At 55.6% G+C, this 26,866-nt stretch overlaps 8 protein-coding genes across 8 annotated transcripts; 3 read left to right on the top strand and 5 right to left on the bottom strand.

The window, feature by feature from the left end:
* The first annotated feature begins 510 nt into the window (after nt 1-510).
* KVR01_006859 (uncharacterized protein) lies at nt 511-3,215 on the top strand. Its single transcript, XM_044786131.1, has 6 exons — nt 511-813; nt 883-1,166; nt 1,222-1,348; nt 1,411-1,863; nt 1,919-2,691; nt 2,753-3,215. The coding sequence occupies exons 1-6, from the start codon at nt 606-608 to the stop codon at nt 2,789-2,791; spliced, it is 1,884 nt and encodes a 627-aa protein (XP_044644290.1). The 5' UTR covers nt 511-605; the 3' UTR covers nt 2,792-3,215.
* Nucleotides 3,106-5,251, bottom strand: KVR01_006718 (uncharacterized protein; the record flags this gene model as incomplete). Its single annotated transcript, XM_044791094.1, has 3 exons — nt 3,106-4,252; nt 4,313-4,924; nt 4,998-5,251. 3 exons carry the CDS (start codon nt 5,249-5,251, stop codon nt 3,106-3,108), a joined length of 2,013 nt encoding a protein of 670 aa, XP_044644149.1.
* Nucleotides 5,252-7,973: 2,722 nt separating this feature from the next.
* KVR01_006717 (uncharacterized protein) lies at nt 7,974-8,789 on the bottom strand (the record flags this gene model as incomplete). The annotated part of the gene is made up of 1 exon (XM_044794018.1): nt 7,974-8,789. The coding sequence occupies one exon, from the start codon at nt 8,787-8,789 to the stop codon at nt 7,974-7,976; it is 816 nt and encodes a 271-aa protein (XP_044644148.1).
* Nucleotides 8,790-11,154: 2,365 nt separating this feature from the next.
* On the bottom strand, nt 11,155-12,334 carry KVR01_006578 (uncharacterized protein; the record flags this gene model as incomplete). The annotated part of the gene is made up of 2 exons (XM_044787275.1): nt 11,155-11,577; nt 11,654-12,334. 2 exons carry the CDS (start codon nt 12,332-12,334, stop codon nt 11,155-11,157), a joined length of 1,104 nt encoding a protein of 367 aa, XP_044644009.1.
* Nucleotides 12,335-12,746: 412 nt separating this feature from the next.
* On the top strand, nt 12,747-14,897 carry KVR01_006716 (uncharacterized protein). The gene is made up of 2 exons (XM_044787188.1): nt 12,747-13,819; nt 13,927-14,897. Exons 1-2 carry the CDS (start codon nt 13,157-13,159, stop codon nt 14,236-14,238), a joined length of 975 nt encoding a protein of 324 aa, XP_044644147.1. The 5' UTR covers nt 12,747-13,156; the 3' UTR covers nt 14,239-14,897.
* Nucleotides 14,765-16,189, bottom strand: KVR01_006898 (bifunctional thymidylate/uridylate kinase; the record flags this gene model as incomplete). The annotated part of the gene is made up of 2 exons (XM_044790281.1): nt 15,596-16,189; nt 14,765-15,315 (listed from the first exon to the last, which is right to left on the bottom strand). Exons 1-2 carry the CDS (start codon nt 15,807-15,809, stop codon nt 14,765-14,767), a joined length of 765 nt encoding a protein of 254 aa, XP_044644329.1. The 5' UTR covers nt 15,810-16,189.
* Nucleotides 16,190-16,251: 62 nt separating this feature from the next.
* Nucleotides 16,252-19,786, bottom strand: KVR01_006640 (uncharacterized protein). The gene is made up of 3 exons (XM_044787215.1): nt 18,922-19,786; nt 17,920-18,813; nt 16,252-17,782 (listed from the first exon to the last, which is right to left on the bottom strand). The coding sequence occupies exons 2-3, from the start codon at nt 18,002-18,004 to the stop codon at nt 16,614-16,616; spliced, it is 1,254 nt and encodes a 417-aa protein (XP_044644071.1). The 5' UTR covers nt 18,005-18,813; nt 18,922-19,786; the 3' UTR covers nt 16,252-16,613.
* A 5,112-nt stretch (nt 19,787-24,898) lies between these two features.
* On the top strand, nt 24,899-26,471 carry KVR01_007096 (uncharacterized protein). Its single transcript, XM_044782033.1, has 4 exons — nt 24,899-25,148; nt 25,227-25,350; nt 25,424-26,219; nt 26,305-26,471. The coding sequence occupies exons 1-4, from the start codon at nt 24,915-24,917 to the stop codon at nt 26,465-26,467; spliced, it is 1,317 nt and encodes a 438-aa protein (XP_044644527.1). The 5' UTR covers nt 24,899-24,914; the 3' UTR covers nt 26,468-26,471.
* The last annotated feature ends 395 nt before the right edge of the window (nt 26,472-26,866 follow it).

Below are 26,866 nucleotides of genomic sequence, written 5' to 3'. Positions count from 1 at the left end.
GGGGAGCAAATCAAAGGATTTCTTGTAGGGTACCCAGGTAGGTAGTATGGTCGCACAGTAACACCTGATTAAAGATTGCAAATACAACAAAAGACCCACCTGACCCATGGCATGTTTACTTGTCAGGTAAATTTGAGGGGCAACTGCATGGAAACGAAGCTTGACCAGAACTGCCTATCTAAGTACCTAGGTACTTAAGTAGGTAATCGATCCGAGTGACTGACTGCCGCCGAGCTCCCTAAACCAAGAATGTAAGTATCATCGGGAAGTGTAGTCTCGTAGCCTACCTCTTTATTGTAACGTTGTTAGGTTTATTTCCTGACGGCCTGATGTGCCGGCTATGTCAGCTTACGGTCAACCTATAACTGCAGCCTTGAGCGCCCATCCTCGAACGGGATATGTAGCTCGATATGCATGAAGCTTGCGTAGCGTAAAATAGGCGAGCAAGGGATCCAATAGGCCTAGCTCAACCCACAGGTGCATCCACTTTGACCGTCTTACGATAATTCTCTACCTAATACCCTATACCACCTGCCGCCCATAGCTCATGAGTTCCGAGGCCGTCTTCCCAAAAAATTGAAAACCACGTGTAACAACTCTCCGATATGACGCTCCGGTTCAGCTCCCAGTATTACCTCTTGGGTTTCATCGTTGTTATTATCCAATTCGTACTGCGAGCCGAGGCAGCTCCCCGCCATGCTACAATAGTATCTCGCGACTTGATCAATGCCACCACAAAATATGATTTCATCATAGCCGGAGGAGGGATTGCAGGTCTGACGCTGGCAGACCGCTTAACGGAAGTGCCAGAAGGTACGGCGGCCGCCAAACAGTCTTGAGCGACCCTACACATAGATTCTAACCACGCTTCATTACTTCTAGTGGCTGTCTTGGTGGTGGAAGCTGGCCCATTGGATCACGGGGAGGACGCTGTCCTTGTGCCAGGGGCTTACAACCCCGCCCCATACTTCTGGCCAATGGTCTCTGTGCCTCAAACAGCGCTGAACAACACTGTCCATCTCGCAACATGTGCACGTGTTGTGGGAGGTGGAAGCACTATCAATGCGATGATCTTCTTGCGGGGTGATGTGGAGGATTATAACGGTTGGACCAAGCTCAGCAATGAGGGTTGGTCGTGGGACAGCCTGCTTCCATATTTCAAGAAGGCTAGTGAGACGCGTGGCGTAAGCCATGGATGTATTCACTGACATGTCCACATAGAGCGAGAACTTTACCGCGCCTGATCCGGCATTCGCAGCTGCGGGCAACATATCCTGGATCGATTCTGTTCATGGCTTTGGTGGCCCAGTACAAAACACATACCCGAATTACTTCTTTCCAGGAAGCGGTGAGAGTTTATTGTCTTGCATATCCGTGCTGTAACTTGGCCGAGTTTCTAACAACACCTAGGGAACTGGTGGGTGGCGGCAAATTCCTCGGGTGTCAACCCATGCCCCGACCCAAATGCTGGCGACGTCAAAGGAATCTTTTGGCTTCGATTGTCAGAAGATGCCGAGAAAAGACATAGAAACCACGCTCGGATCAACCATTATGAGCGAGTGATCTCTTCAAGGCCAAATTACCACCTTCTACCTGATACCACCGTCAGAAGGGTCCTATTTGAGGGCAACAAGACGACTGGGGTAGAACTCATGCCTACGACAGGAGGAGATTTGACTGTCATGAGTGCTTCCAAAGAAGTGATCCTCGCAGCAGGAGGTCTCCATACACCCCAGATTCTTCAACTCTCCGGAGTTGGCCCAGAGCCCCTCTTGAACTCCTTTGGCATCAACGTCGTTTCGGATCTGCCTGGAGTAGGACAGAATTTCCAGGATCAACCAACGATTACGATGTCATACAACTGCAAGTAGCCCAAGCTCATGTGGTACACTGAACCACAAAGCTGACACTCTGACAGTCACTGATAATTCGGAGCCGAACTGGAATACCTTGCTTGGAAATGCCACCTACGACGCCGAGCAGTTCGCGCTCTACAACAGTACCGGGCGGGGCCCGTACACAATCACGCGGACTCTGAGCACGAACTTCATATCCCTTCCATTGCAGAATCTTACTTCAAAAGCTAACGATATCATCGAGAACGCTCGTAGCCTCAGCGGGCAGGGTTCTTCCTTACCCCCAGATACCGACCCCACTGTGATTGCGGGATACATGAGGCAGCGAGAAATAATGCTCGATCAGCTTGACAACAAAGTATCCATCGGTGGGCTACACTGGGGCACCGCGAACACGGGCACACTGTACCTATTTAAGCCCTTCAGCCGCGGTACAGTCACTATTAACTCGACAGACCCCCTGGCAAACCCCCTTGTCGACTTCCGCGCGGCCACAGATCCGACCGACCTGGACGTGGCCGTGGCTCTTGTCCGTAAGGCACGAGAGATCATGGACGCGCCTTCCATGCGTGTGCTAGGGCCGATCGAGGTGGCCCCGTTCGGACAAGTCGTGCAGACTGACGAGGAGATCAGGGAGGCTGTCAGGCAGACTTTTAACCCTTCCAATGGGCACGAGTGTTGCACGGCAGCTATGATGCCCAAGGAACTTGGCGGTGTTGTCGATGACAAACTGAGGGTATATGGAATCGATGGTCTGCGGGTCGCAGATACTAGCTTTTGGCCAATGCCGCTGAACGGAGCCCCGAGTGCTACCGTGTACGCGTCGGCTGAGAAGGTGAGGCCCTTGCCCTTGTTATTAAGGTCCTAGATCTGGAGTCTAATCAGTGTGCTGAAAGCTTGCGGACATGGTCAAAGACGAGTATTACTCCGAGTAGTCTTTCAAAATAAGATACAGAACATTGGATATCTGAAGTCAAGATATGAAAATGTAATTGATATAGCATCAAGGCTAGCTGGCAGAACATGGATGTCCAAACATGACCTAATCTGAGGGCCTTTCCCCCATTTTCCTCGCCAAATCGAACTCGAATATTTCAGTTAAAGCGCCAGACAACGGAATGCTTATTCCTCACTGTATGAGAATGGAGATCTTCCCACACGACGGCCAATCTTGGACAGTTATTTTCAACTGATGGACCGTACATTGCACTTTAGTAATTAGGCGGTGGACGGTGTATGGAAGCTGCGTTCATATTAGAGTCAATCGAACATGGGAAAGGGGGTTTGGACGAATACTGACACATGCTGACACGAGCTTGCTCCTGCTTCCACTTCGCGGCTGGCTCAGCTCCGAGGAAAGGCTGGGAAGCATCCGCGCCATGTACCTCCGAAACATTCGATCGGGCCATGGCGTTCTTCCTGGCACGTCTCTTGCAACAAAGCCTAAACGATTAAATGAGCCATTGAACTCGAAGCCACGGCAGAACAGCGATACGTACCAAATGCCAAGAATCACTGCGGCGATGAACGCGCCGCCCAGGCCGGCGGACAGCCCGATAACCAGCTGCTTGAACTCCGGAGACCATTTGTTAACTTCGTCTTTGGCGTCATCAATGAGGCCGTTGGCGCCATCAATGATATCGTTGATGCCATCGCCTATGGTGTCGGTTGGAAGAGGAGGAATGAAGGAGACGGGACTGCCGATCGATTCCTTCACCCTCTGGACGGCGTCACCAAAGGACTGAAGGACGGCGGGTCTGCCAGCGGTCGCTGTGGCGGGGAATGTCGGCTCTTCCCCTGGAGCAACTGACACAATAGCTGTTGAGGTCGTGGTCACTTGGAACGTACTCTGCAGCGAGGCGGGACAGTTCCTCAGCTCAGGTTCCTGGCAGACCACGTTGGTGACGGTAACGACGCTTGTGACCTCGGTCGCGGTCCTGACTTGGCGCCCATCCAGCAGCGGCGGTGCTGTGTGTCTCGCTTCCACAGCTGCCGTCTTAGAAGCCGGGTCGATGGCGCATGCAGAGAAGAGTGTGGTGTAGTAGATCTGGATGCTTGTGTTGGGCGTGGGTCCCCATTTCTCATCTCTGAACTGGACGAAAGCTCCAGCCAAGGCACCGAGACCGAACTCATAAGTTTCGACCACGGGCATGAGACAGTCATCATCCTTATCTCTGGTCCCCAGTTCTAGGGGCTTTGGAGTGGTGATGTTCGTGGTGAAACGAGCCAGGTCTGCGTACACGGTGGCTGAGGACCCGGCGGCCAGCTTGATGAAGTCTTTACCCAGGTCTCGTGACATGTTTAGGCCTGCGGTGACACCCATTCGGATAGTCGCGTCGAATACAACGCCGCTTGATTCGATAGTGACTGGGAGAAACTCGAATGAACCATCCGTACTGGAGAATTGTCAGTCTTACGGTGAACAACTTTGAACGGGACAGGGGTGGTAAACTCACAGTTTGATGCTCGATACATCGCTGCCAAACATGGCAATCTCCATAGCAAGACCGTCGTCGAATTTAACATGCACACCTGCGGAAATGCTGGCTTTCGTGTTCAGTGTGACCAGCAATTCCAATGTGATGACAAGGCCGACAAGCTGATCGCCAATTTGAATTCCGGCTGGTTGTGAGAACTCTGGAGGATACAGATTGACCTTGTAGGTCTGTGCAGCGTCCAAACTAGCTTCAAGCTCTAGGTAAAGCTCCAGCTCATCAAATTCAAGTTTCAGTGTTGTCTCCGGGATATTAGTGAGATTCATCTCGAAGTCAACATCAATGGTCGGAAACGCGTAGACACTCCAGTCAATGTCAAGCTCATCAAAATCGCCAGTCTTGAAGAACGCTTTGATATTGTCCCCAACAGAGTCGGTGACATCATCGACGACGGATTCCGACCAATTTTTGAATTGATCCCAGACCTCAAGGGTGATGTTCTTAACCTGCGGCCAAAATTGATCGTGGAACTCATCCAAAGCGGCGGTGAAATTGAAGTGGCCATCGATGACCAGGCTTGCAGAAGCTGTGCCCTTGACGTAACAGGTGACACATGATATCGACAAAGACTCACTGCAAGGTTGAGAAGGGGAAAGGTCAGTGCTAAGATCCGGTATTTGCAAGGCGATCCAACGGACAAACTCACTAGGTGAAGAAGGTTGCGTCGTTCCACATCAGATCCAGAGATCCATTTGTCTTGAAAAGATCCTTGTGTCCATCGCGCTGTTGGAGGCTCGCGGCAACCAAGTCTCTTTGCAAGCCTTGTAAGGCTTCATTGCCGAACGAGGGCACACCGCGACGGGTTTCGAGAACCTGAACCGGCTCCGGGAAACCAGGACTCCCAGAGACAAGCTGGAAAGCAGCGGCCACCAACGCGGCACAACTCCGCCGAGGATTCATTCTGAAGATAGGTTCAAATGATGGCTATTTTCAACCGGGAGAAAGGAAAAGAGACTCGTCCAGGTCCACGAGATAAAACCGAGCTGGCGAGGGCCGCAACTCACGACGACATCGAGGAGCTTGCATCCTCGGACATATTATACTGGCACATTGGGACACTGCAGTGACGGGAGCGTGCACCGGCTCTGAAGCTGAGATGCGAGTTGGATGAGAAGTTGGACGTACGCATGAGGCGCAGCTGCGCGGGCTGGCTCCGTGGTGGGCGTGGTGCGGCACGGGATATGCTGTTGGTTCCAGAATGTCAGCACACACAAATCCATTGTCACATTCGACCACGTTCTCATCCCAGTACTCGAGGCCGTGCACTTCAGCCGGTCCAGATTTGAGGGTTATTTTTGCGTGCACCCTGGCTCCAACGCGTGATAAGTGACAGTGACATGGGCAATCCTATGGGGCGCGCACTGGACTTCTGAAGTGTTGTATGATATTGACTGTTCTGACGAAACGCCATGGTTGTTCAGCCAGAATACAAAAGCGGTGGAGGAATTCAATAGTGATTGACTCATATCAATGGCTTTCGCATTTTACTGTCTACTTGGAAGCATTTCCTTGTAGTATCCTGGTATCTACATATGTACCTAGGCAGCGGATCGATAGAGACTTTTCCAGCCGCAACCTACATTTATTTATTCTCTATTGTTTCCCTACCGGGCTGATGAAGCTGATACACCAAGTCGTAATTGTGAATGATCATCCCTCGGGTTTAAGTTTAATTGTTGCGCAGTGTGTAAACCGGGAATATCTGGGGCTCATCTAGCCCCGATCGAGACTTGCACTACTGTAGGCCAAGCACATAAAGTTCCTGTTGGTCTCTTCGAAGTTGCTGTGCCATACAGCCTTCTATTGTAGTTGCTTGGCGTTCAGGGCATCAGCCTGAAGCCCATGCCAGTGTGCGCCACGCCTTCGCCTCAGATGACCCGCACGTGCGGGCTACTCTGAAAAGATACGTGTTTTGTGTTTTGTTTTGGTTGGTGTCGCCGACCAGCAGCACCAACCGCAGCTCGTAGGATCGATCACCATGAAGCCTGGAGGCTCCACATGCTTGTCGGACATTTCAGCTCGGCGATGTTCACAGCCTTGAACGCCATGGAAATCCCATATAATATCCCGCATGAGTGTAGCTTAATAATAGAAAATAAAATTTTCGTGGTCAAGCATTGGACGAAACTCTGCCAACCAATATTTTAAGAATCAAGGAAATCATCAGGTAATTAAGCGACAGGCCCACGAAGCCCTTATGTCGTTGAGGGATAGACCTTGGTATGCCAAAAGCACGGCTGCGATCCCGACCAACACAGCTGACTGCATACTCACGTATGGTATATTCTGCAAGCATCCTCATCCCTGGACCAGAGACTGGGAAGGCTCGCCCTGGCAGCCCCGGCCACCATACGGAAAATTATGTGGCGCCAATCATCATCAGTAGAGCTTTCCTCAGTTCCCAACACGCTTATGTGTAAATATCCTGCCTTGTATCATTTGCTGCCCTACGTAAAATGTAACCAACTTCAGATGTGGCACACCGGCAGGTACTTATTTCTCCCGCAAGAAAGGCTGGCGGGAATGTGCCGGGATGATTCCTCACCGGTTCTAAACCACCGTGGAATTCCCAGGACGTTTCACGCCTGTGCCCGATTGTGGACGGTAGATACTTCTCAATTCGTCCACAATCTACTCACGTTTCCCAGGCATCTGAACACAATACACATGAAAATGAGCGGTCAGTGTCGGTCAAGTCTGCTGGACTCGGCCCGGTGAGTGACCGCGGTGTCAAAATTGGCAACGGTGGAAGACAAGGCTGGCTTCACTGGAGACACGCATTCTGGGATAGATTCGAGACCAAATCGCCAGGCATGGGTCGAGCTGAGCTTTCATCCAATACCCATCGACGGGCTGCAAAAAGCCAGCCACCCGAGAAACGTTGCATGAGTTGGCAATATGGGCGACCAACGAATAGCCTCAATGTATTAAAGTTCCAGTATGACTTATATGGAGGTGCAAATGTAGAGTTTGAAGCTAATGCCGGTTTCCTGCGACGCTGCACATCTGCTGTGACAGATCTCCGCCAGCCTGGCCAGCTCAACGACCCTCGAGGACAACACGTTTCCTCGTGACATTTGAAAAGCAGATGAGATCGTCTGTCGTAGCAGTCCAGCTCATTAAGTTTCAATTGCCGACTCTTTCCAGGTGCCTGCCGGGACCCCGGAGGAAGTGTTTCGATTACATTACGCATCATTGACCTGTTTTTGAATCGGCACATGTGCATTTCCTCCCGCCCAGAGGCACCGCAGTCACTGGGAGACGAGTTTGAAACTGTAGAAGAAGGCTGATGTCACAACCAAAATTCTGCACTCACGATTCAACAACCAGGGCTACTGTGTATGTGTATATTCTCGGTATTTGCTTTTCACGAAACAAAAAAGACGGCGCCCAAGAGCCGCAGGAGATATTATTAGAGCAACCCAGGGTCCACCGACACCTAGAAACACTTGTGAAGTTGAATCGGCGCCCCTCCCCTCTGTCCTTCACACCAATGCAGTGCCAGACCGCCGCTCAGACCCCATCACCATGCAGACCCCTTTCTGATCTACACGGAACCGAACCTTCCCCTTCCCAACTCAAACCCACAATTACATACACACCCCCAAGGCAAGCTCACCATTTAGAACAGGAAGGCGAGGAGGCCGAGCAGACCGGCCATGGGGACACCGTTCGCAACAGCGGCACCGGTGAACTGAGCCGGGCCGGAGGAAGTCGGGGATGCACCGCCGCTCCCGGTGTGAGTAGCGTTGCTGCCAGAGGAGCCACCGCCACCGGAGGAGCCACCGCCACCTGTAGCAGACGGGGTGGAAGCCGAGGAGGTGCGGGAAGGCGTCGAGCCGCCGGCCGCGGAGCTGCTGGGGGAGGAGCCGCCGCCGCCGCCGCCACCCCCGCTGGCGTTGGTGCAGTTGCCCTCGGCGAAGTTGGCCTGGTTCTGCTGGAGGGTATCGGTGAAGCCGGCGACCAGGTTCTGGGCGATGGACTGTGCCTCCTGGGGCACCTTGCTGACGATGGCGTCGATGAGGGCCTGGGAGTCGGTGGAGAGGCTCTTCGACTGGTCTAGGACGATGGTGCAGAGGCCGGCCTGCTCGATGGCCGACTTCTTGGACGACAGGTTGTCGACGAGCCCCTGGGCGCTGGACTGCAGGCCCTGCACGGTCGACTGCAGCGACACGGCGTCGGTGAGCGTGAGGTCGTCTGTGCCCTGCACCGTGGAGGTGCCCGACTTGATGGAGCTGGAGAGGTCGGTGGATGCCTGCGTCAGGCCGGTGGGGTCGCCGTTGAAGCTCTGAGCCGCGTCGTTGAGGGCCGTCAGCTTGCTGGAGACATCACTGATGACGCCCTGGATGGTGGCCAGGTCACGCTCGAGGACGACCCTCGGGAGGTTGGTGGCATATACGCCTGCGGCCAGGGCGGCGACGGTAAGTGAGTACTTCATAGTGATATATGTGAAGGGTTGACTTTCGTCGACAACGAGTGTTTGGGTTTGTCTGAAAATTTGTTGGTGATAAAGTTTATTGTAAAACAATTCGTCCCTCTGATTTATTCCGAATGGAAGACGAGGAACGAGACTGAAGGGGTACCGCGTCAGTTCATATAGACAAAGCAGATCTCATCACAAGCTTCTGGGTGTCAGTCCCTCGGCCGATACCCTCGTCGATTGCTCCGATGTGAGTGATGGGAATGGGGGAGGGCCCATCCCAGCCAGGCATCGTCTCACACTCACACCTCCGCCACCCTGGGCTTCCTGAAGAAGGCAATCCTTGAAACCTCAAAAGCAGGCGTCCAGATTTGGAGCATGTTTGGCCGTGGCCAAGGACCTTCCAGTCAAGCAACGGGGGTGCCAATCGAAATTTCCCCGAGCTTCTGGCCCATCCTCCTCAAGCCAACACGCCGAATGGGGGGGCAGGTAGAGCCGTGCCTGAGCTGACAGGTGACTACTGCACAGCCCATAGCAGGCTAGACATCCGGTGGCTGCATCGTCAACACGGGCCTGCCGGGCCATAGAGTGCCAGAGAAGGATGCAGAGCTCGACCCGGGGTACATGGTACGCGCCAAGAGGATGCCAGTGGGTGTGACGTTGTTAGGTAAGAGGTCGACAGCAGGATAATTAACTGTGGTCCGAGTGCACGTCCAGAGGGATGAACTCATGCGAGCATCAGAGAAGGGGTGACAGCATGTCATTCGATTCCAAGCCTTGCGCAGAGGTCCCTGCCTCGAGATGACGCCCAACGTTGCACAGCAAAGCAAATAAACATGGGCCGAAAGCATCCGCGCAGGGAGTCAGGGCTTGTGATCTGCCAATCGCTGTGCTGCGCTGCCCTCTGCGCTGGAAGAGGCCGAAACAAGGAGGAGAGGCTTAGCAGGCAAGCAGGTATTGCTATTGCTGTTGCTATTATTCCGGGCATCCAGGGCATCCAGGGCATCCTGTTGGTGCTGGGTAGACAGTAGACCGGGGATCTGCATTATATTAATGATGTGCCTGGTGTGGAGGGGAGAGCCGGGCACTCGTGGTTGGCCAGCACTGCGAGCCAGGCAAGCCAGGCAAGCCACGACAGCTTGCCAGTCGGCCCAGCCTCGTGCACAGCTGCGGTGGTTTTCCGGGGTGGGGGGTGATGCTTGAAACTGCGGTGCGCTTCACTTGCCGCATTCATGGGCGGCACTATAGGCGGCACTATAGTAGACTTCCACCCTGAGTCGATCCCCCGCAGTTGCAGTTGTGTTAGTCGCGCCCGCTTCCCGCTTTGGGTCTGTCATGCCCGTCCTCCCGTCCTGCCCGTGCTGGCAAGCTGGCCGTGCTGCCGCCATATTCCCGCCGTCATTCGCCATAAATAAAATGAAACGGGGGACAAGACTCGTCCCAGTCGAAAACCTGGGGCGCGCCAACCCGCCCTGCCCGCCAACTGCCCGCCCGTGTATCGCAGACTGCCATCATCGTCGTTGTGTGACACTGGCACGCAGGTCTCAAGATCTCGGAGCAGAGTTGCCCTTCTCCTCAGACGACCCAGATAAAATTGGACCCTCGCATGGGCTCGCCCGGTAAGGATTAGCAGAATGTGGATACGGAGGCAACTCTAATTGCACAACACCACTCCTTCAGGCCTCAGTTGGCCGTTGCCGAACACCACCCCTTGCAATGGCATGTGGACGTCTTTTCACCGAGGCACAGTCTGCCAGGCTGCCAGGCTGCCCAGTCTGTCCTGCTTCCCCACGAGCGGCTAGGTGCGCCAAGAACCTGGGGAATTGGGGTAGTGGCGACGTAGTGGAGGGTGGGAACGGAGCATTGTTGCTCGAGATGACGAATGCTCCCTTCTTTTGCACCATGCGATCAATCTCATCTCGGTGTGGTTGCGGGTGCACCGGTGCAGCAACCTCTACGCATTAGTCCCCGCCGTTGAAAGGAGAAGTAGAAGATCGAGCGGACACACGGCCTCGTATCTGCAGCTGATCGTCCGCGACCAATGTCGGCCGACCAAGATTTCGTCACTCAAGGCCAAACACTAGATGAATCCTTTGGAACGTGAACTGTCAGGTGATCTGATTACCTGCTAATAACTTGTTTGGAGTGATTCACTGGTGGATATCTTTCGGAGTTTGCAAGCCTCCGATGGGTATCAATATTGCTGGCTCTGCCCTGTTCGTCTCCCCGGGGCTCAGTCGGCTGGAAAGACGCGCCTTTGCGAGCTTTCCGAAATCAAAATGCAGGACCGTGTCCTGTAGCCCGCGCCAGGTCGCAGGGCTTGACTGTCACGCGAATGCGCAAGCAGAATGAAAGGCGCTTCCCGGTCGTTGAGCAAGCAGCTTTACTTGAACAAGCGACGGCCACGGGTCTTGACACCAAACCTCTCCACCCCACTGCTTTGCTGCAAGTGCCATAGGCCCAGTGCGCCAACATTGCCGCCCTCTGCCCCTTGCTTGTACCGTCTCCACGCCTCACGCACGTGGTCTGGTCGTAGGGCGCCCCGGGCCGGCTCCTTGGGTTTGACCTTGGGGTGCGTCGATCTGGGTCGACCGTCCTCGGGCTCATCCCAGTGTTCTTCCTCCTCATACGGCCATGGTGGGAAAGCCACGCCCTCCTCGGCTTGTGGCTCGCCCGACTTGTCTATCCACTCTGATTGCACCCTTCGTGATTCCTCGATGATGTCGCCGATGAAGACCTTGGCGACCGACTGCATTGCTTTGGTGACGTTGGCAGGTACCGATTGGGAGACAGCAGCGTTGACAATCTGTAGTAAACAAATAATCAACAATTGTTCTCACGAGGGCCGTTGTCAGGATGGAGATTGACGTCGAAATGCTTACCCTCTTGACCACGCTCTCGGTGAGCTTGGCAGCGTGCCACATCTCGTATCGCTCAGTCTGGTCCTTATCCATCTGCTGGACGAGCATGAACCGCAGCTTCTTCTCCTCCTCGCGTTCCTCCCTGCTCCTCTCAAATTGAGCGACTCCCATCTTGGTCTTGATGTCCTTGTCATCCTCTTCCTCATCATCCGCCCCGTCATCGCCAACTGCGCTCGCCGCGCCCCTGCCAGCCCCACTCCTACCGCTAGCCGTAGTCATGGCCCTGCCCCCGACAGCACTGGGTGTGCCCTCCTTTTCGGCAGCCTCGCGAGCCTTGTCGGCCTTGCTCTTGCGGCCGCGCTTCTTCTTGGCGGGCGCGCTGACCGAGACAGCAGAGCCGGAGACCATGCTGACATTGTCGTTGTCAAACCCGACGCTGGGGGATCTTGCGGCGAAAGGAGACTCGTCGGGAGGGAAGGAGGTTTGTCGAAGTGGATGGGCGGAGCCGACCGAGGTGACAGACATGGTAGAGGGCTTTCTTCGCTTTATGGAGGGTGATGGCCCGCCGTCGCCGGCCGAGCGCTTCTTTGACGAGCCTCCGCCATTTGCGAGGGTGTTGAGGGCGGGTAGCTGGGAATGCGATGGATATGGCGGAGAGTGTGCGGGAGGAGAGGTCTGGCTTTGATAGGGCGGCGAGCTCATCTTGACAACGTAGCGCGGGCGAGAGTGCGGCGCGTGCCGACCAAGTATCGGAGGGAGGACGAGACCTGTGGTCTGATGTGCGAGCAGCGCTTCAAGGTAAAGTGGCGTGGCGATGAAAGATGGTAGCGGCGGCTGGGCGGCTGAGGATGCCAGGAGTGACGTTGGCGATAAGATGTGGAAGTTGAGGAGCGTCGAGGAGACGACCGACGGCCCACCTGCTGCAGGTGGTCTGGTACTACGGAGGTACTACAGCAGCGCAAGCCGATGCCGACGGCAGGAAGTGGTAGGAGCTCCACCGGGGCCTGATAAGATAAGGATTTTTGGGCGGGCATGGCGGGCCTGGCTGGACTGGAGCTTTCCCCACTGCAGGAAGGACCCTGACAATTGACAAGCTACATTGTACCCCGAGGACGGCGGCCAGAGCCGGCCCACGCAGGCACGGGGTACTCGGCCGGCGAGAGTCATTGCCAGTCAGCCATCGCAGCAAATTTGCATGGGACTACGATGAATTAGACCCGTCTCCTCCTATCTTCGGGCACCTGTATCGGGGGCCGAACAATCCTTCGAGGTGGCCTCGACTCATTTCCATATTCCTCAATTGATCTTCCTGAGGCATCTTCAAATTGTCAATTGTCTCTGCCCCAAACAGATTGCCAATCGAAACATTAGCAAACGCTTGCCTGATTTCTTTATTCCCTTCCTGAGACCATCTCCGACCTGCTTGAGAACAAACACAACTAGCGAATATATATACATACGTCCCACACCGCCAGACGCAGGCAGAGGACCCGGAGGAACAGCCAGGCTTTCAACGGAACCCCAATGCCTTCTGCAGAGAAAATGGACACCGCAAGCATCACGAGCTCGTCGTCCGGCGGCCGGCGCAACGGCGAGGAGCGCCCCGGCAGCAAGAAGCGCAAGCACCACAAGGTCAACGGCACCCAAGAGAGGCGGGACAGCATCAGCGCCCCCGCGCGAGACCCCCGAGATATCCCCGACCGCCCCAAGAAGAAGAAGTCCAAGAAGTCCAGCACCACGGCGCACACCACCACCGCCGGCGCCGGCGGGCCCACCGCGACCACATCCCACCACAGCACAGGCGCCGCCGCCCCCGCCGCAGCTGGGACGGTGACGCGGTCGCCGAGCCCCGTGATCGACTTTGACGGGCTGTCGCGGCCCAGCTCGGGGACGCGCGAGCGGCTGGAGGAGACCAAGGAGCAGGCGGACAAGCGGCTGGCGCGCATGTGCGGCGCCGTCAGGACCATACTCGAGTGCGTGGGCGAGGACGCCGACCGCGAGGGCCTGCTGGCGACGCCCGAGCGCTACGCCAAGGCCATGCTCTTCTTCACCAAGGGCTACCAGCAGAACGTGCGCGACATTGTCAACGGCGCCATCTTCGAGGAGGGGCACAACGAGATGGTCATCGTCAAGGACATCGAGGTCTTCAGCATGTGCGAGCACCACCTCGTGCCCTTTACTGGCAAGGTAAGTCTGTGGCGAGAACCACCCGGGTTGCTGCGGACGGTGTACCTATGCGCACTCTCCCTCTCTTTTCCCGTATTGCGACGCAGGAACTAAAGCCCAATTGGTAGATGCACATCGGGTACATCCCCAACCAGTCCGTCATTGGCATCTCGAAACTGCCCCGGATCGCGGAGCTGTTCGCCCGCCGGCTGCAGATCCAGGAGCGCCTCACCAAGGAGGTTGCCAATGCCATCATGGAAGTCCTCAAGCCTCAGGGTGTCGCGGTCGTCATGGAGTCCAGCCACCTGTGCATGGTCATGAGGGGCGTCGAGAAGACCAGCACCAGCACCATCACGAGCTGTGTGCTGGGCTGCTTCGAGCGCAAGGAGAAGACGAGGAATGAGTTCCTGAACCTAATCAGCGTCAACCGCCGCGCCTGATGGCCCAGTCTCGCTTGTGGTGTTCAGCTAAGTGGTTAGGACGTGGCGATGGGGACGTTCTTTTCCCCTCGGTCACATCTTGTGGTACACCATGTGTGTACAAGGAGTGCCCTCATCGGAGAGGCTGGATGATCAACTCATTACAAGGAGCGGCAACGCCCCCAACACGCTCGCTGTGAGCCTCGTCGTGGAGCGTGTCTGGTATTGCATATGAATCTCGGCGTTTTGGGAGAATTTGGACAGGGCGGTAGATCGGGCTCAAAATGGCATTCATCATGCCCGCCAACGGTATTCAACATCGGAGCATTCATTTCGGAAAGGGGGGCGGCTAGCTGTGTGGCAAAGTTGGCGTTTGTGGCTTCAACTCCTCTATACTGAATCAAAAAGCATAATGTGACAATCGGGACTGCCATCTAGTCCCACCCATTAGTATCCCTCCCTGTATGCACCCTATACACGTATCGTGAAGCTGGTAAACTGACCCGCCCATACACTGCCCAATGGCAACAGAGCCATCTCGTTGCCATCATGACACCTTCCTGACTTCCCTCCCGGACTCCCCCTTCTCAACAGCCTCAACCCTCGGCCTGACAACGCCCAAGATCTCCTCAGCAACCTCCTCAACACTCCCCCCAGCATCAACAACAACCAAATCCTCCCTCTCCTCATCAAACGCCACCCCGCTGACCTCCCCCCTCTTGAGCCCCCAGAACAGCGCCTTGACCCGCCGCTGCATCTCCTCCGTCTCGTACCTCTCCTCGCCGAACCCGCCCCTCCGCCGAGCCGCCTCCTCGTCCAGGTCCAGGAAGACGACGGCGTCCGGGCGCGGCAGCCCGACCTCGGGCGCGCGGGCCCAGGGGAGGCCCAGGGAGGGGTTCCCCTTGGCGGCGCTGTAGACCATCCCGGAGTAGTAGTACCTGTCGCAGACGACCGTGACGCCCTGCGACAGGAGGGACGTGATGCTGGGCGCGGCCTCCCACCTGTTGGCGGTGAAGAGCAGGTGGATGGACTGGTCTGGGAGGGAGGCGGCGGAGGAGAGGTACTGGTTTATTATCTGGCCTGTCGGCGTTGTGCGGTCTGGGGCTTGGTGTTAGTGGGTTTGTTTGGTGACGTCTGGGATTATGGGGAAGGGGTGTGAGATAATTGGCATGTCTTCATGAAGACCAGGCCCGGGGGTGAGGAGATGATAGACCACCCACCGCTCACTTGAGCGACCTCCAAAGAAGGTAGTGATCCCCCCTGCTGCTGTTGATTCCGGCCGTCAATCCTACGAAGCCGCCCATCCCAAACCACGCACCGCTCGACCGTGAGCCCGTCCGTCCCCCACTAACAAGAAGAACCCAGGCAAAAAACTCACCAGGAAACCGCATGAGCTGCACCTTCCTCCCAGCCCCGGCGAGCCTGGTCTCAAGCAGCTTGACCTGCGTCGTCTTGCCGCTCCTGTCCAGGCCCTCGAGCACGATGAACGCACCACGCACCGCCGGCGCGCCTGGCGACGAGTTCGAGGCGGCGGCGGCGGCGGCGGCGGCGGGCCCAGCCGCGCCGGGTGCAGGATCGTTCGCCGCGGACATGCTAGCTAGGGTGTTGCTAGCGAGGCTTGGAGGAACAGCCTGAGAGGACAAGGAATATATAAAGCCTGTATTTAGTCTGATGTCGATAAGGCGAATTTGGGGGGCCGTCGAGTTAGAGTGGTTGGCCGATGTCCGTGGTCGTTGGCCGTCGCGTGTTAGTACGGTTCAGACGACGCGACCTTAATAGCTGGGTTCTCGACTCGCGGTGGGGCTCTTCTGTGTCGGAACGGTCCGCACGGGGATTCTACGTAGTGTCCGTTTGGAACTGTCACTGTTTTAAGAACGACGGCTTGCTTTAGATCCCCATATCTTTCCTGGGATAGCCTGAATGCTCTTGTGGTGCAATGGCGGACACCGTCATCTGGAGCGCCTGCCCGATGTCATGTGGGCAAATCCATGGGCATCGCAGCAACACAGCTGGCAGTATATCGGCGCAGCATTGTTTGAATCTGACCAAAATCTCTATTACCATTTACGGCAGCGCAAGCCCACTATGGGGGCTCTATCGAAGGAGCGTTTACTGGCGCAGGTCTGCGCCTCACCCACTCACTCATACGCCTTGAACCCGTTCCCTGACCATATCCTACCTAATCCGATCCAACCAGCCACCCTGACCCGACCATCCATACCCGAGGGAACCAGCAAAGAGCAACTCTTCCGAGTGAAGAGACACAAAATCAAACGCTTGAAATACCACCCGAGGAAACCATGTGCGCCAATGGCCTCTCCCTTGGCCTTGTCCGAGGCAACTCCTTGGAAAACAGTAACAAACGCAAGCAATGTACAGTCGAACGAAGCAAGCATTCAGCCCTCATCACCAAAATCGTCGCCCCTACTTGAAGCGGGAGACGCGGGCACTGGGCTGGGTGCGCCGTCGCCCTCCTCCTTGGCGCTAGAGCTCTCCCACAGGTCAAAGCTCTCGCCTGTGCCCTCCACGGGCTGAAGAGTTGCCAGCTTGACGGGCTCTTCCGCCTCCTCCGGCTCGGGGGCTTCATCAAGTGTGGCCTGGTTTCCGAGACTCGATGATCCCGAGTTCAGGCCCTCGCCCTGGGGTTTCTGTGTCTGCTCCCCATCAACGACTGTGCCATCGTCCTCGTCCTCCGGGACAATGAATACAGACGTCGGGTCGCAGCCCTCGGCGTAGAAGTCTTCCACGTTCAGATCGCCAAGGGCGGTGCGCGGTTTCTCATACTCCATTCCGCCCTCGCTCGTCGTCGTCGCTCTACGCACCGAGGTTTGGGAAACATCGTCTGCGGGTGGGACGTTCTCCTTGCCCCGGCCCTCGGCCTTCTCACGGCTCGCCTTGCGCTGGCACTCCTCATCGCTGCTGATATCAAGGCGACATGTGCTGTGCTGCAGGAGGTTGGTCATCTCCTGCTCCGGCGTGTCCTCGTGAATGTCGAACTCCCAAGACGATTTCACATTGGAGCCATAGAAATCGTCTGAGCTCGACAGTGACAGTGACGACTTGGCGGAGCGGGCATTGGTCTTCGCCGCATAGCTTGGCACTGTACCCTTAATGGCAGCCTCGAGGGAGAATGGTGTCGACGAGAGGCTGAATGCGGGCGGATCGATTCGGGTGAAGGTTCCGGTTCGGCGTCGGTTGAGGATGCCGATGCGCTTGTTACCGCGGGTCGGGGAGCGCCCTGCCGGGGCGGACATGGGGCTGCTGGTGCCGCGTGAGAGACTGCTCAGCTTCTTGGCTGGTGACTTCGGGTTTAGGATGGACCGCGGACGTGGCGATGCGCCTTTCATGGGGCTGTTGAACACCGTTGCAGAGATACCATCCTTGCTGCTATGCAGTGCCGAAGAAGATGATGACTTGGTGATGATCAACGAGGACGGCTTGAAGAAGTCCTTGCTGGATCCATCGGCCTTGGACCTCTTGGAGAACAGGAGTGCAGGGTCAACATTCTCGAAATCGTCAACGTTGAGGAAGTCAGCGACCTTGCGCTTCCCAGGAGATGACAGTGCTGCCGGGGCGTTAGCAATAGCCCATTTGCACCATACGCGACGCGGTAGGATGAGAAGAGCTCCGGTCGCAGGGCTCAATCCAAGCCAACGGGGCCGAGATGACGAAGACGCAGAGCGCGGATGGGGGACTACTCACATGCTTGCTGGTTCCTCGCGCTGGTCAAGCTCTGCAGTCGAGTCCCGTCAAGAGGCGCGAACGGCTGACGTGTGACGGCTGCCATCGTGCAAAGAGGGGGCCGTGGATGGCCGATAAACAAACAAACACGGTCGGGCAGGCCAGGCAGGCTTGAAGTCGGATGCCGGCGCCAAGTGGACAGACAATGCGATGGTGATGTCCAAGTTTCCGATCCCAGCTCAATGGCAGTGGAATAGGGTTTGGAGGTCGGAGCGTCAAGCTGCAGATTGGCCGATGTGATTGACAGGTCAGGACGGAGGGGCGGAATTGTGCTTCTCGCAGGCGGTGTGGAGCCAATGAGAGGGGATCAACTTCTGCCCGGTGAGGAAGCGACTCTCGGCCGGGATTGTGGAGCCGCGGACTACCAAGAGGTTTTCTTTCTACCCGGTGTCTTTTCGCACTAGGATTGAATGGACCAGACTGGAATAAGACTGAGAAACTGAGATTGGGAGAGAGAGGAAAAGAGGGGAAAGAGCCTCAGACAGGAGGAGAGTGGAAGGTGTGGGCGGGTATTGTCTTATTACACCAAGTTGCTGGCGTGCGGGCTGCCGTGTGGTACTCGAGAAGGGGTGGCGGTGGTGGTCGATCGGCGCGAGGTGACTGGAGAGGTCTCAAGAGGGGGGTGGCCGAAGTCAACGAGGCCAGGTGCGGTTAATGCTTCATGCGACGAGCAGCGCCAGCAGCCGGGACTAGTGGTACGGTGGTGTCGGGAAATTGGGAAATTGGGATTGGTACGAGGTGACAAGCAGGACGAGATGGTGTGCGACCAGTGGTCTTGGTCCCGTCTCGCAGGTGTTTAGGCGGGCGGCTGTCGAGGTTCGTGAAGCCTGATAGGGCGAGAGGCCAATCCTGCTTCTGATGCGCTGTTAGACCGGCATGTCCCTTGTCACTTTCTCGGGGCCGAGAAGCTGGTTCCAAAGGCTGGCTGGCTGGCAGGGCAGGGCAAGGCAGGGCAGAGCACACCACAGTCGTTTCTTTGGGATCGTGACCCAGGGCTCACGAATTCAATTGGCGATAAGGTTGGGCAGGGCAGGTTGGTTGGTGGGTTGGTCGGGGCAGTCGAGCTGAGAGGTGGTAGGGCAGAAGAAGGAAGAGTCGGGAGTGAGGGCTTGATTGGGTCGAAGCAGGTGTGACGGGAGGGAATCAAGGTAGCGCGACAAGGAGGAGGGAAGCTTGGGTGGGGGGTTTGGAGGATCGCCCTGCTGCTGCTGCTGCTGCTGCACCGAGACTTACCTTGCCTTTACCGAACAAGCAACTGGCAGACAGGCCAGTTGCAGCAGAAGTCTGGAGGAGTTCGGCGTGGAGTCCCCAGGACCTGGTATGAGCCGGGGTTTAAAGTGGAAGCAGGAAAGGCAATCCTGGCTGGTGCGGGAGTGGGTGTGGCAGCGGGTGTGGCAGTGTGGGTGACGCGAACTTTCGTGATTGAGCCGATCGCGTAAAGTGGAAAATCGACTAGCTGGCAGGTTCCAAAAACACCTGGACAGGCTGGACTAGGCCGCAGAAATTGGTCTGTTTTGGAATGGAACAAATGCAGCAAGAAGATAATCAGACAATAATGCAGGGAGGACGCCCCGGCGGCTGATCGGCTGCTCGACTGCTCAAACGGCTGGCGAGTTGGTGTCTGCGAGGTGAATGAGGGAGAGGCGCGGAAAGGAAGGAAGGTGAGGGGCAACCGCAGCCCAGAGGAGGATGATTATGATTGATGAAGCAAAGCCTCGCGTACACAAGTACTTGAGCATGTATGCCTTGCTTCTCTGCTTCTCTCAGCAGACAATGCTGACGACGGCAATACTATAGATCACCAAACCGAGGTCACCAGAGAAGAGGATGTAGTGTAGTATGTCTTGGGAAGATCACAGACTGGGAACGGCAGTCACCTACTCGTCGAGTTGTACTGGGCGGCCAGCTGGGCAGGTGGGCAGTGGGCTGGCGCAGCGAGCAGAAGCCAGCTGCAGGGGCAGACCAAATCAGACAGGCCACGGCCAAGGTGCAGCACGTCTGCAGCAGTGCATGCCCGCCAGAGGTGGGGATTGGCTGCGTTTCAAGTGGGCACATCCGTGAGCAGCCAATCATCACGTCTGATGCGGCCAAGGAGGTAGGGCGGGAGGTGTGGAGTCGCGCCGCACCGCGTCCGTGACATGACAGGTTCGCGCCACCGTGCCGTTTTCCCATGCCCAGAGTCCCAGACTGCCTGCCTTTACATAACCACTCACTCACTCACTCACTGCCTAACGTCATGGCAGGAGCAGGCACATGCTGGCCACAGTCACCGTACATCCCAAAATGCAAGTGACGTTCGGCACTCAGCTGCAGCAGTGGGGAATATGCGCTCCCCTCATACAGGTATCCGGTATCAAAAGTAGACAGATATGCAAGCAATAGACGTCAGAAGTGCATGAAAAGAAGAAAATGCATTTGTACTCCCTGGCTGCTCTTATGTGCCTACGCAAGATATTCATCGATCACTTATTCGGCTCTAGCTGGTCACTTGCATTTCCATGGATTTTCTGAAACCCACAACTAACCATATGTACCTTAACGTTTTCGGACAGGACCAGCATGAGCTGCTAACCAAACTGGGTGTACACACAGAGACATGTAGACTCTGTTGTCATTGCGAACTCCCCGTCTTTTGAATCACCAGCCGCATCGAGCTGTAAGCAGGCTGGCTTCGCAAAACGGATCGGTGGAATGTCAACGCTGGAGCTGAGGTGATCGATCCGCATGTCGTACAGCGGTTTCTTGCAGTTATCTGAACACTCTCTAGCTCGCATGCTCGGGGCCGTTACGCTGCTTAGAGGCTGTTGAGCCCGGTTCGGAAGCATGGTGGGAGCTGGTTGACAGTTGCACTCACGAGGATTGCGAGTGTTATCTAGCCATCGAACCGCGAGGGCGAAGTCAGCTTCCCGAGGTCAGTATCCGTAGCATTTAATTACTGACAGGTGAGGTATATGAAGTATTATTGGAAGGCTAAGGATTAAGTTAGAAACTAAGTAAGAATGGACATTAGTAAAGTTGTTTGATCACAAATAAGAACAGAATATTCGCGGAGATCTGGGTTAATTAATACCGGTGGTTCAACTATCGATCTAGGTGCGCAAAGTTAGCAATGATTGTAATTGGCCTTCTGATTTCAGTTTGAATGGCGAAAGGCAGATTTGAACAAGCATAGCAAGTAAGGCCGTGGGATATTACTCGGGAACAAACCGGTCACGCAACTGTCTCTGGGGCAAAGCCTGCCCCTCGGCTCGGCTTTAAGGTAAAGGGCTTCAGTTTGGTTTGGCGGTACCAGGAGCAGCACGAGCCGCTGCCCGGGCTTGCATCGTCAGAGCTGGCGTGGGGGAAGCAGGTCCAGATGAAGCGGGCTCATGATGAGAAGCGGGCTCCACGGCAGGCCCAGGAGCAGCAGGCCGGAGAGAAGCACTCGAGGGCCCCTGCCAAGCCCGAAATGGATCAGCCAGAACGTTGCGTGCCCGGCCTGCCTCGATCCTCGGTCGCCCACGAGGCAAGCCAGGTGGCTTCTTCTCCCATATCAAGGAGATGGCACGCTGCCGTTCCCTCTCCCTGATGCGCCAGCGGTACTCTCCTATCCCTTTGTGCCTCTCCACAAGGCCCTTTTTCAGCGCAGCTTTCAGGGTCGCGTAGATGTTGTTCGGAACGTTGTACCTCGTGCTCAGGTGACTGAGCCCCGGGTATTTGTCTTGGAGATATGCACGCACTTTCCTGACGCGCACCCAATCCCCTGCCGGGGGCGCCAGCAAGGCTTGCAGCACGAATGCCCTCATCGAGTATACATCCCCTAGGTCAGTGCCAGCCTGGGCGGGAGATGGCTGCTCTGCTGGAGATGTGCTCTGGACAAGAGCTGGAGACTGAGCGGGAGGAGGTGGAGTCTGAACTACGGTGATGGAGCTCTGACCACGGATAGGACTCTCAGGCTCGAAGGTGTGACGGGTGAGGGGAGGCTGCCAAATCAATTCACGTCTGGGGTTGGTTCCAAGCATGAATAGGACCTTTGCTGCCTCCAAGACTTCGGGGTCCCTAGAACCACTCATTTTGGAAGATACAGCTCAAGTGATCTAAAGGTACTCGTCTCGGCCTTTCAGTAAGGCTCTGAGTTTTGTGAGACTAGATGAGAGTTGAGTGTTTGACTCGGTTTGCGAACAATCGAGAGACGATAGGGTGATGGCGGAAATTGTCAAGTTTTTATGACTGACTCCGTCTTCCCGATATCGCGGTACCATACACATAGATTCTTTCAATCCTCCTGGGTGGATGACTTTGTCCTGCTCAAATCTGGCCCTCAATTTTGTTCGGGAGAGAACAAAAGCTTTGTACTATGGCGAGGACAGTAAACTCGCCTGTTAGATACAAAGCCTTTGTTGGACCTTAAATGTCCAGGCCAGCGCTTTCTGAAAGCTCCTTATAACACAGAAGTGTCTGACAACCTTATCTGCCAATGGTGAGACAAAAATCCCTAACCAGGCGACTCGAGTAATCATTTCCTTAGAGCTCTGCGTAGTTGATTGCCATATGAGAAAGATGTCCTCAATATCGAAGCTCTGGCCTAGAAGTACCTCGCATTACTTGGACTAAATGGTGTATAGAATAAGAGAACGGAAATTCGCATACCCTTAATTAGAAGGCGCGTACCTATTGCTAATTAAAAAGTATTCTATATAAGACAACTTCTCGAAAGGGTTGGCTAGGGTAAAGGGGGCGAGCCCTAAAGTATAAAGTATAGTAAAGAGCTATAAGTAGGGCTAATAGGTACAACCTAAGTTCCTAGAGGACCAACCTACCCTATTTATAATCCTTTATCATAAAGAAGTCTTATTTATTAAAGTTATAAAGACTTTAAGGTTCTATACTCTAATTAATTAAATAGTAGGGAGGATATACACCTTTTAATTAAGGGTACACGAATTTCCGTTCTCTAGAATAAATACTAAAATGTCAATTATATTTATAGTCATCGATTACACTATAGCTTTTCCAGTTCAGTATTTTCTTAGGCAGTAATTTATATTTTCGCAGTTTATGTGTGGGGACATTCCCTTCGTCGCAGTGACTAAATGGCGTATATGACTTTAGCTGGCTGGCTACCTCCATGTAAAAAATGCCGGCTTACTACGTATGGAGGAGATTCAAACATGCTATCCTTACATCTATCACTGGGGCTTCGAACTGGTCTCTATAACAATTTAAGCATTGACAGCATTTCTGGACTAACATCAAGGACAAGCTCTAATATATGACTAATTCAACAATTAATCTATTCAACTAAACTTCACTCTGTCGCAACTAACCGTCTGAGTTCAGCCTGAATGCCAACACGCAGAATATAGACCATCCCAGGCTGCACGAGGACTTCCCCAAGCTCTCACAAAGTGCTGCGGCGCGGTCTCGCCGCAGAACGGCCGGGCGTCGGAACCTTCCGGTGCTGCCCCTGTATAGGAAGCTTCGGCTTCCACGCGGCCGAGATGGCCTGCTGCCGCGCCCCCTCGGCTATGCGCCACCTGTGGTGCCCCCCTACCCCTCCGAGCGTGTCCTTTTCCACGAGACAGCAAGAATTGAGTGCCTTTAGGGTGTCGTTGAAGCTGGACCAGCGGTTGGGGTTGCGGGGCCCGAGTCCCTCGAGTCTGGGGTATCTGTTAGTGACGTATTCCAGCACCTCGCTGAGGAGCATCCACCTACCGGGGGCGACGGACAGGAGGGCCTGGAGGCAGAATGATTTGTGGGTGTATGGGTTGTTGCGGCGGGAATAAGTCGAGGCCTCGTTGTGAGATTTTGAGGCCGGGGGCTCCTCCTCTAATCCAGCAGGAGGCGGACAGTGGTACTCGGGCGTGTGGCGCGCAAAGGGAGACCGCCAGATAAACGCGGGGCTGGGGTCATCATATGGATGCTGTGAGGGATGCCGCCATATTTGATTTTCTTCCGCTCGAGTGAGGCTGGGTTCCCGTAAGAGCTGCTTGGCCCGCTCCACCCACTCGTCCTTGAGGTTCGGGTCGTGCAGCATCCGCGGGCGGTCGACAAAAAGATTAGGCGGGACCCTTTTTGGGTCGGGCCTCTTGTAGGGCTCGTAGCGCGTGACCACATGGCGACGTCTCTGTGTGTTTACACGGTCGTTACGAGCTACTTTGTGGCGGCTGACGTCCGAGTCCATCTTATGCCTGCGTTCCTCAGGGCGGGAATGCATGGTGACACAGTCGTCTTCTTCTATCTCTTGTCTTGGAGCTAAGGATATCTGAAAACTAAAGAGCTGGACGTTGTAGCGGGTTGCAACAAGAAATCCGAGACGGACGCGCAGTTGTTGCTCGTGGGCAATTGTCGGCGAGGGCTGTCTCGTGATATACGAAACACAAGTCATTGTTTTGTAATCTGATGAATAGCTTTGTTGTCTGCTTACAATCCCGCTCTTCTCTCGCACACAAAGGGGCCGCCATCGATTTCGCTGTCAGCCACAGTTACCTGCACGAACCTTGGAAGGCTTTGTCCTGTACTTGGGTGGGCAGCGAACTGTCTTGATGAAGACAAAGGGTGTGTCCTGCTCTGAAAATTGCAGGTCATCGCTTCCCAAAAAGATCCATGCAAGTGGCACAACATGGACTGCAGCTTCAAGAGATGCCAAGTGTGTCTGCCGGTGGTCAGACACATAAACCAGTATAGGATATTTAGGTAGTCCGCCAAGAGCTAGAAGAGGTCGTTTTGTCGCATAGTATACCCCAATTCCTGCCTGACCTTCTTGCCATAAGAATTCTAGGCACGAACGAGACTGGATCGGCGCATGTGATATCATTGATGTAGCTGCATATGTGAATACTACACCACCATCACGCGTGTAAGACGGCAGCTTACTAAGTGCAGGTGAGATTCCAAACACCCTATCTTGTATATAAAGGCTCAATATGGCATTCTTGGGATCCATAATACAGAGGACGATCTCATCTTATCCCACAATGTCCGGCCGGAATCTCCTCGAGTTGGGTGAGCAAGTCTCCCGCCTCACCCAGAAAATAGCACAAGACTTGCAGGGCCGGGGCCAAACAATCCCGTCCATCAGCGACACTTTAATTGATGGCACAGGACCCGTGGGCGACGCAGAGTCAGCGCTGAAGCTGGCAGAGGCGGCGCGGGAGCTCGTGGCCCTCGCCCTGGGCCCGCACCAGACGTTGGGTCTCATGGGACTTGCCGTGAGTGACAACAAACAACATGAACATCTGTGAACCAAAGCCATAAGGCGCAACCAGAGCGCTAATGGTGAGTCCTAGGTCCACGACGCCTCCAGCCTGGGCGTCATCGCCGAGTTCGACATAGCCCGCCTCGTACCCCTCGGCGGCGCGGCCACGTTCGCAGACCTCTCCAGAAAGACGGGCATCGATGAGGATAGGCTGAGCATGCGCCTCCCAGTCTCCCCGCGCTGGAAACCGTGGAATGTTGGAATATGTCTTGCTAACCCGCACAGCAGCCCGCATCCTCCGCCACGCAACAACAAACCACATCTTCACCGAGCCCACCCCGGGCTCCATCGCACATACAGCCCTCTCAGCCCACCTGCACACCTCCCCAGCAACAGTCGCCTTCCAGCGCACCTTGGCGACAGTCTTCAACCCGGCCAACGCGTGCCTCCCCTCGGCGCTGCGCCGCCACCCGGCCAGCACCTCCCTGACCCAGACGGCGCACAACGAGGCCCGCTGCACCGACCTGCCCTTCTACGCCTGGCTCGACGCCGCCGCCGCCGCCGCCGCGGGGGAGGGGGGCCGGATGATGAGCCTGCGCGCGGTGTTTGACGCCGGCATGGAGGGCATCAGCCGCGGCGGGCAGCGGCTCCAGTCCACAGACCTAAGAGCCTTCCCGTGGGCGGACGCACTCCCGCCTGACGCGACCGTCGTGGACGTCGGGGGGTCGAGGGGCCACTTTGTGCGCGACCTGCTGGCCCAGAACCCTGGGTTCCGGGTCGTGGTGCAGGACCTGCCGCAGGTTGTCGAGGGGCTTGAGGGGGAGGGAAAGGGGGAGGGAAAGGGTGGTGGCGAGGTGACGTACCAGGCGCACGACTTTTTCAATCCGCAGCCCGTCGTCGGTGCAGATGTGTACTTTCTGAGGCACGTTATGCACAACAACCCCGACGAGGAGTGCGTGTCCATCCTCCGCGCGCTGCTCCCCGCGCTGCGGACGGGGGCGCGGGTCCTGGTGAGCGAGTACGTCGTGCCGCCTGTTCAAGACCTTTCGGGGGCTGCTGGGCTGCTTGCCCAGAAGGCTATGCGGTGAGTACTTGGCGTGCTCCTTCCTGCTTGTGGGACATGATGTTTTCCCGCTGACATTTACATGTGTTTGTGTGACGTTGTATAGGCAGATGGACCTCATGACAATGGCCCTCTTCAACGCCAAGGAGCGCACACGGGACGAGTACATGACACTGTTTGGGCGCGCCAGCCCAAGACTTATACTAAGGGCCACGCACCAGGTGCCCGACGAACTCGGGAGTTGTATCTTCGAGGCGGTCTATGAATAAGAGGGGGTGAGGCTGTGACGGGCGCTGGAGGAACTGGGGCCTCTGGTTGTGCGAAGAGTTGGGCCATATGTGTACTTGGTCGGATATCGCAGTCGTTTTTATTACAAGCCTTGGGGAGGGGGGTAATTGTGGCAGACTGTCGAGATGGAGGAACGCCTGCAAATGACCATCCAGTCCCGGTCGAGCTGGACAACGCACTCGTACACACAAGTACAAAGTCCCCTCACAAATACATTCTCAGACATAGTCAACTGATGACCCTCACACCTGGTCCAACATTTTTGATACAAGAAGTATCTACTTCAAGCAGACAGAACTTTAGAACTGCATGACTCCTATAGCTCCCCCCTTTCCCATCCGACCAAACCCCTGGGAACTTGAGAACCTCGCCGAATCCGT

Source organism: Diaporthe batatas, assembly GCF_019321695.1.
Source record: "Diaporthe batatas strain CRI 302-4 chromosome Unknown Contig00007, whole genome shotgun sequence".
NCBI classification, from domain to species: domain Eukaryota; kingdom Fungi; phylum Ascomycota; class Sordariomycetes; order Diaporthales; family Diaporthaceae; genus Diaporthe; species Diaporthe batatas.
This window is presented reverse-complemented; position numbering and strand designations above follow the sequence as displayed.